The sequence below is a fragment of the Sprattus sprattus genome (assembly GCF_963457725.1).
Source record: "Sprattus sprattus genome assembly, chromosome: 7".
In the NCBI taxonomy this organism is placed as follows: domain Eukaryota; kingdom Metazoa; phylum Chordata; class Actinopteri; order Clupeiformes; family Clupeidae; genus Sprattus; species Sprattus sprattus.
In genome coordinates, this window is record NC_137926.1 from 7,612,294 (window position 1) to 7,625,255 (window position 12,962).

Below are 12,962 nucleotides of genomic sequence, written 5' to 3' on the forward strand. Positions count from 1 at the left end.
ACACACATGTGCGCGCACACACCCTGACCATAAACCATGTGAATTCATTCTCTGTGCATTAGTCATATCATGGTTTCTGGCAGTGAGCGAGAAAGACACAGAGAGAGAGAGAGAGAGAGAGAGAGAGGAGAGAGAGGAGAGAGAGAGAGAGAGTGAGAGAGAGAGAGAGAGAGAGAGAGAGAGAGAGAGAGAGAGAGAGAGAGAGAGAGAGAGAGAGAGAGAGAGGAGAGAGAGAGAGAGAGAGAGAGAGAGAGAGAGAGAGAGAGGAGAGAGAGAGAGAGAGAGAGAGAGAGAGAGAGAGAGAGAGAGAGAGAGGTAGATGTATTGGCATATCGGTAACGCATTTTGTGGCATTTGGGTAACATAAATGGAAATGAATGGCATATCGGTAACATGACGTGGCATTTGGGTAACATGAGAGTGGCATTTGGGTAACATGGTGTGGCAATTGGGTAACATTGATTTTAAAGTGGCATAATGGTAACATTTTAAAAAACAAACTTAAGGCATGAAATCATTCATGATATGAATCAGTAAACAACGTGTTGCTAATCTTGAGGTTTTTTTTTTTTTTTTTTTGGAAAAATAGTCAACTGAGGACATAAATCCCAAATGTATTTCATTCATTAGGATATTCATAGAGAAAAAGGTCGTAATAAACACCCTCATTATTTTTTATGATAATGTATTATAGTGTATGTGTAAATGTTTATTTTATTTATGTATTTATGATATTTAATACCATGTACACTGCTAAATCTCTACCAATTCACCTCAATCGTCACGACTAAATGAGTCAGGATGACCCGCACCATAGTGGAGAATCATTTAAAACTCTATAAACTATACATTTAATGAAAGCTCATGAAGTGTACATGTCATTTAACATCTTATTTGGCACATCAGATGTGTCTATATGGATGTAGAAAACAAACTATCCGCACTAAGTGCATACTAAATTCACGCCACTCGTCACGACTGAATGAGTCAGGATGACTCGCACCATAGTGGAGAATCATTTAAAACTCTATAAACTATACATTTAATGAAAGCTCATGAAGTGTACATGTCATTTAACATCTTATTTGGCACATCAGATGTGTCTATATGGATGTAGAAAACAACTATCCGCACTAAGTGCATACTAAATTCACGCCACTCGTCACGACTGAATGAGTCAGGATGACCCGCACCATAGTGGAGAATCATTTAAAACTCTATGAACTATACATTTAATGAAAGCTCATGAAGTGTACATGTCATTTAACATCTTATTTGGCACATCAGATGTGTCTATATGGATGTAGAAAACAACTATCCGCACTAAGTGCATACTAAATTCACGCCACTCGTCACGACTGAATGAGTCAGGATAACCCGCACCATAGTGGAGAATCATTTAAAACTCTATAAACTGTACATTTAATGAAAGCTCATGAAGTGTACATGTCATCTAACATCTTATTTGGCACATCAGATGTGTCTATATGGATGTACAAACAACTATCCGCACTAAGTGCATACGAAATTTACGCCACTCGTCACGACTGAATGAGTCAGGATGACCCGCACCATAGTGGAGAATCATTTAAAACTCTATAAACTATACATTTAATGAAAGCTCATGAAGTGTACATGTCATTTAACATCTTATTTGGCACATCAGATGTGTCTATATGGATGTACAAACAACTATCCGCACTAAGTGCATACGAAATTTACGCCACTCGTCACGACTGAATGAGTCAGGATGACCTGCACCATAGTGGAGAATCATTTAAAACTCTATAAAACTATACATTTAATGAAAGCTCATGAAGTGTACATGTCATTTAGCATCTTATTTGGCACATCAGATGTGTCTATATGGATGTAGAAAACAACTATCCGCACTAAGTGCATACGAAATTTACGCCACTCGTCACGACTGAATGAGTCAGGATGACCTGCACCATAGTGGAGAATCATTTAAAACTCTATAAACTATACATTTAATGAAAGCTCATGAAGTGTACATGTCATTTAACATCTTATTTGGCACATCAGATGTGTCTATATGGATGTAGAAAACAACTATCCGCACTAAGTGCATACTAAATTCACGCCACTTGTCACGACTGAATGAGTCAGGATGACCCGCACCATAGTGGAGAATCATTTAAAACTCTATAAACTATACATTTAATGAAAGCTCATGAAGTGTACATGTCATTTAACATCTTATTTGGCACATCAGATGTGTCTATGGTGGGCAGAGAGACTGTCTAAGGTGGGCAGAGCAGAGAGACTGTCTAAGGTGGGCAGAGCAGAGAGACTGTCTAAGGTGGGCAGAGCAGAGAGACTGTCTAAGGTGGGCAGAGCAGAGAGACTGTCTAAGGTGGGCAGAGAGACTGTCAAAGGTGGGCAGAGAGACTGTCTAAGGTGGGCAGAGAGACTGTCTAAGGTGGGCAGAGAGACTGTCTAAGGTGGGCAGAGCAGAGAGACTGTCTAGGGTGGGCAGAGCAGAGAGACTGAATGAGTCAGGATGACCCGCACCATAGTGGAGAATCATTTAAAACTCTATAAACTATACATTTAATGAAAGCTCATGAAGTGTACATGTCATTTCATTTATTTGGCACATCAAATGTGTCTATGGTGGGCAGAGAGACTGTCTAAGGTGGGCAGAGCAGAGAGACTGTCTAAGGTGGGCAGAGCAGAGAGACTGTCTAAGGTGGGCAGAGAGACTGTCAAAGGTGGGCAGAGAGACTGTCTAAGGTGGGCAGAGAGACTGTCTAAGGTGGGCAGAGAGACTGTCTAAGGTGGGCAGAGCAGAGAGACTGTCTAGGGTGGGCAGAGCAGAGAGACTGTCTAAGGTGGGCAGAGCAGAGAGACTGTCTAAGGTGGGCAGAGAGACTGTCTAAGGTGGGCAGAGCAGAGAGACTGTCTAAGGTGGGCAGAGCAGAGAGACTGTCTAAGGTGGGCAGAGAGACTGTCTAAGGTGGGCAGAGCAGAGAGACTGTCTAAGGTGGCTAGAGAGACTGTCTAAGGTGGGCAGAGCAGAGAGACTGTCTAGGGTGGGCAGAGCAGAGAGACTGTCTAAGGTGGGCAGAGCAGAGAGACTGTCTAAGGTGGGCAGAGCAGAGAGACTGTCTAAGGTGGGCAGAGCAGAGAGACTGTCTAAGGTGGGCAGAGCAGAGAGACTGTCTAAGGTGGGCAGAGAGACTGTCAAAGGTGGGCAGAGAGACTGTCTAAGGTGGGCAGAGAGACTGTCTAAGGTGGGCAGAGCAGAGAGAATGTCTAGGGTGGGCAGAGCAGAGAGACTGTCTAACGTGGGCAGAGCAGAGAGACTGTCTAAGGTGGGCAGAGAGACTGTCTAAGGTGGGCAGAGCAGAGAGACTGTCTAGGGTGGGCAGAGCAGAGAGACTGTCTAAGGTGGGCAGAGCAGAGAGACTGTCTAAGGTGGGCAGAGCAGAGAGACTGTCTAGGGTGGGCAGAGCAGAGAGACTGTCTAAGGTGGGCAGAGCAGAGAGACTGTCTAAGGTGGGCAGAGAGACTGTCTAAGGTGGGCAGAGCAGATAGACTGTCTAAGGTGGCTAGAGAGACTGTCTAAGGTGGGCAGAGCAGAGAGACTGTCTAGGGTGGGCAGAGCAGAGAGACTGTCTAAGGTGGGCAGAGCAGAGAGACTGTCTAAGGTGGGCAGAGCAGAGAGACTGTCTAAGGTGGGCAGAGCAGAGAGACTGTCTAAGGTGGGCAGAACAGAGAGACTGTCTAAGATGGGCAGAGAGACTGTCAAAGGTGGGCAGAGAGACTGTCTAAGGTGGGCAGAGAGACTGTCTAAGGTGGGCAGAGCAGAGACACTGTCTAGGGTGGGCAGAGCAGAGAGACTGTCTAATGTGGGCAGAGCAGAGAGACTGTCTAAGGTGGGCAGAGAGACTGTCTAAGGTGGGCAGAGCAGAGAGACTGTCTAGGGTGGGCAGAGCAGAGAGACTGTCTAAGGTGGGCAGAGCAGAGAGACTGTCTAAGGTGGGCAGAGCAGAGAGACTGTCTAGGGTGGGCAGAGCAGAGAGACTGTCTAAGGTGGGCAGAGCAGAGAGACTGTCTAAGGTGGGCAGAGCAGAGAGACTGTCTAAGGTGGCTAGAGAGACTGTCTAAGGTGGGCAGAGCAGAGAGACTGTCTAGGGTGGGCAGAGCAGAGAGACTGTCTAAGGTGGGCAGAGCAGAGAGACTGTCTAAGGTGGGCAGAGCAGAGAGACTGTCTAAGGTGGGCAGAGCAGAGAGACTGTCTAGGGTGGGCAGAGCAGAGAGACTGTCTAAGGTGGGCAGAGCATAGAGACTTTCTAAGGTGGGCAGAGCAGAGAGACTGTCTAAGGTGGGAAGAGCAGAGAGACTGTCTAAGGTGGGCAGAGAGTCTGTCTAAGGTGGGCAGAGCAGAGAGACTGTCTAGGGTGGGCAGAGCAGAGAGACTGTCTAGGGTGGGCAGAGCAGAGAGACTGTCTAGGGTGGGCAGAGCAGAGAGACTGTCTAGGGTGGGCAGAGCAGAGAGACTGTCTGAGGTGGGCAGAGCAGAGAGACTGTCTAGGGTGGGCAGAGCAGAGAGACTGTCTAGGGTGGGCAGAGCAGAGAGACTGTCTTAGGTGGGCAGAGAGACTGTCTAAGGTGGGCAGAGCAGAGAGACTGTCTAGGGTGGGCAGAGCAGAGAGACTGTCTAGGGTGGGCAGAGCAGAGAGACTGTTTAAGGTGGGCAGAGAGACTGTCTAAGGTGGGCAGAGCAGAGAGACTGTCTAGGGTGGGCAGAGAAGAGAGACTGTCTAGGGTGGGCAGAGCAGAGAGACTGTCTAAGGTGGGCAGAGCAGAGAGACTGTCTAGGGTGGGCAGAGCAGAGAGACTGTCTAAGGTGGGCAGAGCAGAGACACTGTCTAAGGTGGGCAGAGAGACTGTCTAAGGTGGGCAGAGCAGAGAGACTGTCTAAGGTGGGCAGAGCAGAGAGACTGTCTAAGGTGGGCAGAGAGACTGTCTAAGGTGGGCAGAGCAGAGAGAATATCTAGGGTGGGCAGAGCAGAGAGACTGTCTAAGGTGGGCAGAGCAGAGAGACTCTCTAGGGTGGGCAGAACAGAGAGACTGTCTAAGGTGGGCAGAGCAGAGAGACTGTCTAAGGTGGGCAGAGCAGAGAGACTGTCTAAGGTGGGCAGAGCAGAGAGACTGTCTAAGGTGGTTAGAGAGACTGTCTAAGGTGGGCAGAGCAGAGAGACTGTCTAGGGTGGGCAGAGCAGAGAGACTGTCTAAGGTGGGCAGAGCAGAGAGACTGTCTAAGGTGGGCAGAGCAGAGAAACTGTCTAAGGTGGGCAGAGAGACTGTCTAAGGTGGGCAGAGCAGAGAGACTGTCTAGGGTGGGCAAAGCAGAGAGACTGTCTAGGGTGGGCAGAGCAGAGAGACTGTCTAAGGTGGGCAGAGCAGAGAAACTGTCTAGGGTGGGCAGAGCAGAGAGACTGTCGAAGGTGGGCAGAGCAGAGAGACTGTCTAAGGTGGGCAGAGAGACTGTCTAAGGTGGGCAGAGCAGAGAGACTGTCTAGGGTGGGCAGAGCAGAGAGACTCTCTAGGGTGGGCAGAGCAGAGAGACTGTCTAAGGTGGGCAGAGCAGAGAGACTGTCTAGGGTGGGCAGAGCAGAGAGACTGTCTAGGGTGGGCAGAGCAGAGAGACTGTCTTAGGTGGGCAGAGAGACTGTCTAAGGTGGGCAGAGCAGAGAGACTGTCTAGGGTGGGCAGAGCAGAGAGACTGTCTAAAGTGGGCAGAGCAGAGAGACTGTCTAAGGTGGGCAGAGCAGAGAGACTGTCTAAGGTGGGCAGAGCAGAGAGACTGTCTAAGGTGGGCAGAAAGACTGTCTAAGGTGGGCAGAGCAGAGAGACTGTCTAGGGTGGGCAGAGCAGAGAGACTGTCTAGGGTGGGCAGAGCAGAGATACTGTCTAAGGTGGGCAGAGCAGAGAGACTGTCTAGGGTGGGCAGAGCAGAGAGACTGTCTAAGGTGGGCAGAGCAGAGAGACTGTCTAGGGTGGGCAGAGCAGAGAGACTGTCTAAGGTGGGCAGAGCAGAGAGACTTTCTAAGGTGGGCAGAGCAGAGAGACTGTCTAAGGTGGGAAGAGCAGAGAGACTGTCTAAGGTGGGCAGAGAGTCTGTCTAAGGTGGGCAGAGCAGAGAGACTGTCTAGGGTGGGCAGAGCAGAGAGACTGTCTAGGGTGGGCAGAGCAGAGAGACTGTCTAAGGTGGGCAGAGCAGAGAGACTGTCTAAGGTGGGCAGAGCAGAGAGACTGTCTAAGGTGGGCAGAGCAGAGAGACTGTCTAAGGTGGGCAGAACAGAGAGACTGTCTAAGATGGGCAGAGAGACTGTCAAAGGTGGGCAGAGAGACTGTCTAAGGTGGGCAGAGAGACTGTCTAAGGTGGGCAGAGCAGAGAGACTGTCTAGGGTGGGCAGAGCAGAGAGACTGTCTAATGTGGGCAGAGCAGAGAGACTGTCTAAGGTGGGCAGAGAGACTGTCTAAGGTGGGCAGAGCAGAGAGACTGTCTAGGGTGGGCAGAGCAGAGAGACTGTCTAAGGTGGGCAGAGCAGAGAGACTGTCTAGGGTGGGCAGAGCAGAGAGACTGTCTAAGGTGGGCAGAGCATAGAGACTTTCTAAGGTGGGCAGAGCAGAGAGACTGTCTAAGGTGGGAAGAGCAGAGAGACTGTCTAAGGTGGGCAGAGAGTCTGTCTAAGGTGGGCAGAGCAGAGAGACTGTCTAGGGTGGGCAGAGCAGAGAGACTGTCTAGGGTGGGCAGAGCAGAGACACTGTCTAGGGTGGGCAGAGCAGAGAGACTGTCTGAGGTGGGCAGAGCAGAGAGACTGTCTAGGGTGGGCAGAGCAGAGAGACTGTCTAGGGTGGGCAGAGCAGAGAGACTGTCTTAGGTGGGCAGAGAGACTGTCTAAGGTGGGCAGAGCAGAGAGACTGTCTAGGGTGGGCAGAGCAGAGAGACTGTCTAGGGTGGGCAGAGCAGAGAGACTGTTTAAGGTGGGCAGAGAGACTGTCTAAGGCTGGCAGAGCAGAGAGACTGTCTAGGGTGGGCAGAGAAGAGAGACTGTCTAGGGTGGGCAGAGCAGAGAGACTGTCTAAGGTTGGCAGAGCAGAGAGACTGTCTAGGGTGGGCAGAGCAGAGAGACTGTCTAAGGTGGGCAGAGCAGAGACACTGTCTAAGGTGGGCAGAGAGACTGTCTAAGGTGGGCAGAGCAGAGAGACTGTCTAAGGTGGGCAGAGCAGAGAGACTGTCTAAGGTGGGCAGAGAGACTGTCTAAGGTGGGCAGAGCAGAGAGAATATCTAGGGTGGGCAGAGCAGAGAGACTGTCTAAGGTGGGCAGAGCAGAGAGACTCTCTAGGGTGGGCAGAACAGAGAGACTGTCTAAGGTGGGCAGAGCAGAGAGACTGTCTAAGGTGGGCAGAGCAGAGAGACTGTCTAAGGTGGGCAGAGCAGAGAGACTGTCTAAGGTGGTTAGAGAGACTGTCTAAGGTGGGCAGAGCAGAGAGACTGTCTAGGGTGGGCAGAGCAGAGAGACTGTCTAAGGTGGGCAGAGCAGAGAGACTGTCTAAGGTGGGCAGAGCAGAGAAACTGTCTAAGGTGGGCAGAGAGACTGTCTAAGGTGGGCAGAGCAGAGAGACTGTCTAGGGTGGGCAAAGCAGAGAGACTGTCTAGGGTGGGCAGAGCAGAGAGACTGTCTAAGGTGGGCAGAGCAGAGAAACTGTCTAGGGTGGGCAGAGCAGAGAGACTGTCGAAGGTGGGCAGAGCAGAGAGACTGTCTAAGGTGGGCAGAGAGACTGTCTAAGGTGGGCAGAGCAGAGAGACTGTCTAGGGTGGGCAGAGCAGAGAGACTCTCTAGGGTGGGCAGAGCAGAGAGACTGTCTAAGGTGGGCAGAGCAGAGAGACTGTCTAGGGTGGGCAGAGCAGAGAGACTGTCTAGGGTGGGCAGAGCAGAGAGACTGTCCTAGGTGGGCAGAGAGACTGTCTAAGGTGGGCAGAGCAGAGAGACTGTCTAGGGTGGGCAGAGCAGAGAGACTGTCTAAAGTGGGCAGAGCAGAGAGACTGTCTAAGGTGGGCAGAGCAGAGAGACTGTCTAAGGTGGGCAGAGCAGAGAGACTGTCTAAGGTGGGCAGAAAGACTGTCTAAGGTGGGCAGAGCAGAGAGACTGTCTAGGGTGGGCAGAGCAGAGAGACTGTCTAGGGTGGGCAGAGCAGAGATACTGTCTAAGGTGGGCAGAGCAGAGAGACTGTCTAAGGTGGGCAGAGCAGAGAGACTGTCTAGGGTGGGCAGAGCAGAGAGACTGTCTAAGGTGGGCAGAGCAGAGAGACTTTCTAAGGTGGGCAGAGCAGAGAGACTGTCTAAGGTGGGAAGAGCATAGAGACTGTCTAAGGTGGGCAGAGAGTCTGTCTAAGGTGGGCAGAGCAGAGAGACTGTCTAGGGTGGGCAGAGCAGAGAGACTGTCTAGGGTGGGCAGAGCAGAGAGACTGTCTAAGGTGGGCAGAGCAGAGAGACTGTCTAAGGTGGGCAGAGCAGAGAGACTGTCTAGGGTGGGCAGAGCAGAGAGACTGTCTAAGGTGGGAAGAGCAGAGAGACTGTCTAAGATTTTAAATGACACATCTGATGTGCCAAATAAGATGTTAAATGACATGTACACTTCATGAGCTTTCATTAAATGTATAGTTTATAGAGTTTTAAATGTTCTCCACTATGGTGTGGGTCATCCTGACTCATTCAGTCGTGACGAGTGGCGTAAATTTAGTATGCACTTAGTGCGGATAGTTGTTTTCTACATCCATATAGACACATCTGATGTGCCAAATAAGATGTTAAATGACATGTACACTTCATGAGCGTTCATGAAATGTATAGTTTATAGAGGTCTAAATGATTCTCCACTATGGTGCGGGTCATCCTGACTCATTCAGTCGTGACGAGTGGCGTAAATTTCGTATGCACTTAGTACGGATAGTTGTTTTCTACATCCATATAGACACATCTGATGTGCCAAATAAGATGTTAAATGACATGTACACTTCATGAGCTTTCATTAAATGTATAGTTTATAGAGGTTTAAATGATCTCCACTATGGTGCGGGTCATCCTGACTCATTCAGTCGTGACGAGTGGCGTAAATTTAGTATGCACTTAGTACGGATAGTTGTTTTCTACATCCATATATAAACATCTGATGTGCCAAATAAGATGTTAAATGACATGTACACTTCATGAGCTTTCATTAAATGTATAATTTATAGAGGTTTAAATGATCTCCACTATGGTGCGGGTCATCCTGACTCATTGAGTCGTGACGAGTGGCGTAAATTTAGTATGCACTTAGTGCGGATAGTTGTTTTCTACATCCATATAGACACATCTGATGTGCCAAATAAGATGTTAAATGACATGTACACTTCATGAGCTTTCATTAAATGTATAGTTTATAGAGGTCTAAATGATCTCCACTATGGTGCGGGTCATCCTGACTCATTCAGTCGTGACGAGTGGCGTAAATTTCGTATGCACTTAGTACGGATAGTTGTTTTCTACATCCATATAGACACATCTGATGTGCCAAATAAGATGTTAAATGACATGTACACTTCATGAGCTTTCATTAAATGTATAGTTTATAGAGGTTTAAATGATCTCCACTATGGTGCGGGTCATCCTGACTCATTCAGTCGTGACGAGTGGCGTAAATTTAGTATGCACTTAGTACGGATAGTTGTTTTCTACATCCATATAGAAACATCTGATGTGCCAAATAAGATGTTAAATGACATGTTCACTTCATGAGCTTTCATTAAATGTATAATTTATAGAGGTTTAAATGATCTCCACTATGGTGCGGGTCATCCTGACTCATTCAGTCGTGACGAGTGGCGTGAATTTAGTATGCACTTAGTGCGGATAGTTGTTTTCTACATCCATATAGACACATCTGATGTGCCAAATAAGATGTTAAATGACATGTACACTTCATGAGCTTTCATGAAATGTATAGTTTATAGAGGTCTAAATGATTCTCCACTATGGTGCGGGTCATCCTGACTCATTCAGTCGTGACGAGTGGCGTAAATTTCGTATGCACTTAGTACGGATAGTTGTTTTCTACATCCATATAGACACATCTGATGTGCCAAATAAGATGTTAAATGACATGTACACTTCATGAGCTTTCATTAAATGTATAGTTTATAGAGGTTTAAATGATCTCCACTATGGTGCGGGTCATCCTGACTCATTCAGTCGTGACGAGTGGCGTAAATTTAGTATGCACTTAGTACGGATAGTTGTTTTCTACATCCATATATAAACATCTGATGTGCCAAATAAGATGTTAAATGACATGTACACTTCATGAGCTTTCATTAAATGTATAATTTATAGAGGTTTAAATGATCTCCACTATGGTGCGGGTCATCCTGACTCATTCAGTCGTGACGAGTGGCGTAAATTTAGTATGCACTTAGTGCGGATAGTTGTTTTCTACATCCATATAGACACATCTGATGTGCCAAATAAGATGTTAAATGACATGTACACTTCATGAGCTTTCATGAAATGTATAGTTTATAGAGGTTTAAATGATTCTCCACTATGGTGGGGGCCATTTTGTATCAGCCGATCATGAAAAATACCACATCTACAATAGTGGCAGCGTATAAAGATACAGGGTGAGACATTGTGCCCATTAAGATGTAATGTTTCTTTAATGCTGCTTAAGCAATCCAAGACCATTTTAGACACACCGCATATTTAAAAAAATGTCCTAGAAAGAGAAATTTATGAATGTTTTGCAACCCAATAGTTAGTAATATTTTCTTTTAAATTCGCTATTACTAAAATTGCAAATAGGAAATGCTTATAATGTCTGAATGTTTTCAAAACTCTTCACATTACCTCATTCGTAGCCAAATAACCTAATAAGATGAATAATTTGGCCACATCATAAATAGCTTCTCCAAAACTAACCCTAGGCTGCGTTACCGAATTGCCACAAAAATACACAAACATCATATATTTGTCCAATACTAAACACATTTCTCAAGTATTGTTACATAAACTGAAACATGGTATTAGGTTCTTACAAAACAGTTTCATATTTTGTTCCTTCATGTGATAATGACAAAAATACAACAATTTAAAAAAATGTTACCGATATGCCACAATTTGGTATTACAGTCAAATTAAAACATAAAATGGTAATATTTTGGTTAATACATCTTATGTTTCTGGAGGGTTAGATGTTCTTTCTCTTTTTCAATGAAAAAAAAAATGATTATAGTATTTCCAAAGTGTTTTAACAACAAAAAACAGGTTGGGATATTATGGCATATCGGTTGGCATATCGGTAACATGATTTCAAAAGATAAAACTTAAATAATTCTGTCAAAATTAGAGGAATCCATTTGAAATTAACTGAGGCTGATGCAAAGGATCCCTGCAACTGGAATATACCAAAAAATCACTATTTTTGCTAATGCAGAGCTTGTAAAAAACTCTCCAATCTTATAACCAGTTACGAACTTTATGTGTATGCACTCTCATAGGAACGTAGGATGTCTTTCCGGTGAAAACAATTGACCAAAAAAAAACTAAGCAAAAACTTTAGGGAGAATAAATGCAGGTAATATATAGCTAGAAATTGCCCCAAGAATCTGTAAAAACATTCACATTCTCTCCAGTAATGGTGAAGATATAGCTTGTGGCATATCTGTAACATTGTCATGACATAACTATGCATAAAATTAAAATGGCTAAACAAAAAAAATAATTGACCAATATATGTCATAAAGGAAGTTCACAGTATTAGTTTAATATGTTAAATTAACTAAAAAAAGTATTTGTCTGTTTTTAGGAGTGGAAAAGAGAGCAATGTTACCGATATGCCACTTCATGCATCTAAAGAGAGAGAGAGAGAGAGAGAGAGAGAGAGAGAGAGAGAGAGAGAGAGAGAGAGAGAGAGTGAGTGAGTTAACCTGAAGGAGAGTGAGAGGGTGAGAGAGTTAACCCGAAGGAGAATGAGAGAGAGAGATTGATTGAGTGAGTGAGTGAGTTAACCTGAAGGAGAGGTAGAGGGTGAGTGAGAGAATGAGTGAGTGAAAAAGAGACGTGTGATCTTATTGAAGGGGACAGACAGAGGAGCGTGAGAGAGAGGGACATGGACGGACAGGAACAGACAAGCACCGAGGTCTGTGTGGAAGACTGAGAGACACTTAGAGAGAAAAGTACAGACAGATAGACAGATAGACAGAAGCAGCGAGAGCAAGAGCGAAAAAGATGATCTAGCGTTCCCTCTGCTGTGCCCTCCCCCTGGTTCAGTGTGTGTGTGTGTGTGTGTGTGTGTGTGTGTGTATCTAGTGTGTGTGTGTGTCTGTCTGTGTGTCTGTGTGTGTCTGTGTGTGTCTGTGTGTGTGTCTTTGTGTGTCTGTGTGTGTGTCTTTGTGTCTGTGTGTCTGCGTGTGTGTGTGTGTCTGTAGGTGAAAGGGTAAGAGTCAGGCAGGCGTGGCGCAGTGGTGACGTGGGCACATGTACGCCACCGCTCCAGTGAGGGCACACTGCCCCGAGGCCAGCACACATACCCCCCTTGCCAGTTACGTAAGCTTTGCATAACAACGCCTGAGTGGTGGTGCTGCTGCACCTCACGCCTGCCACAAGAGGGCGACAGAGACCCAGCAGCCATAAATGACTCCACGAGCATGTCTCACCACAGATGGAGAGGAGCTGGTCCAAGTTGGAGTGAAAACTTCCCCTTTTCTTCCCCTCTTCTTCCCATTCCTCATCTAGTCAGTGATAGTCTATCACGTTGACACTCATGGCCAGGGGTTGGCTTGTTCCCAGGGTCTTTTTCTGTGCCTTGACATGGTAGTAACAACAGGAATCATGTCAGGTCTCACTGCTATGCTGTTATGGCAGTTGTTCTATATTCAAGAGTGTG

At 46.6% G+C, this 12,962-nt stretch overlaps 1 protein-coding gene across 1 annotated transcript in view; it reads left to right on the forward strand.

The window, feature by feature from the left end:
• The window catches only part of LOC308368430 (methyl-CpG-binding domain protein 2-like), a gene marked incomplete at its 3' end in the record, with an annotated part of 48,417 nt that extends 35,901 nt beyond the window's left edge, over nt 1-12,516 (forward strand). Inside the window, 1 exon segment of the mRNA XM_080842600.1 lies at nt 12,505-12,516. Coding sequence (XP_080698726.1) covers nt 12,505-12,516 — 12 coding nt within the window.
• Nucleotides 12,517-12,962: the final 446 nt, after the last annotated feature.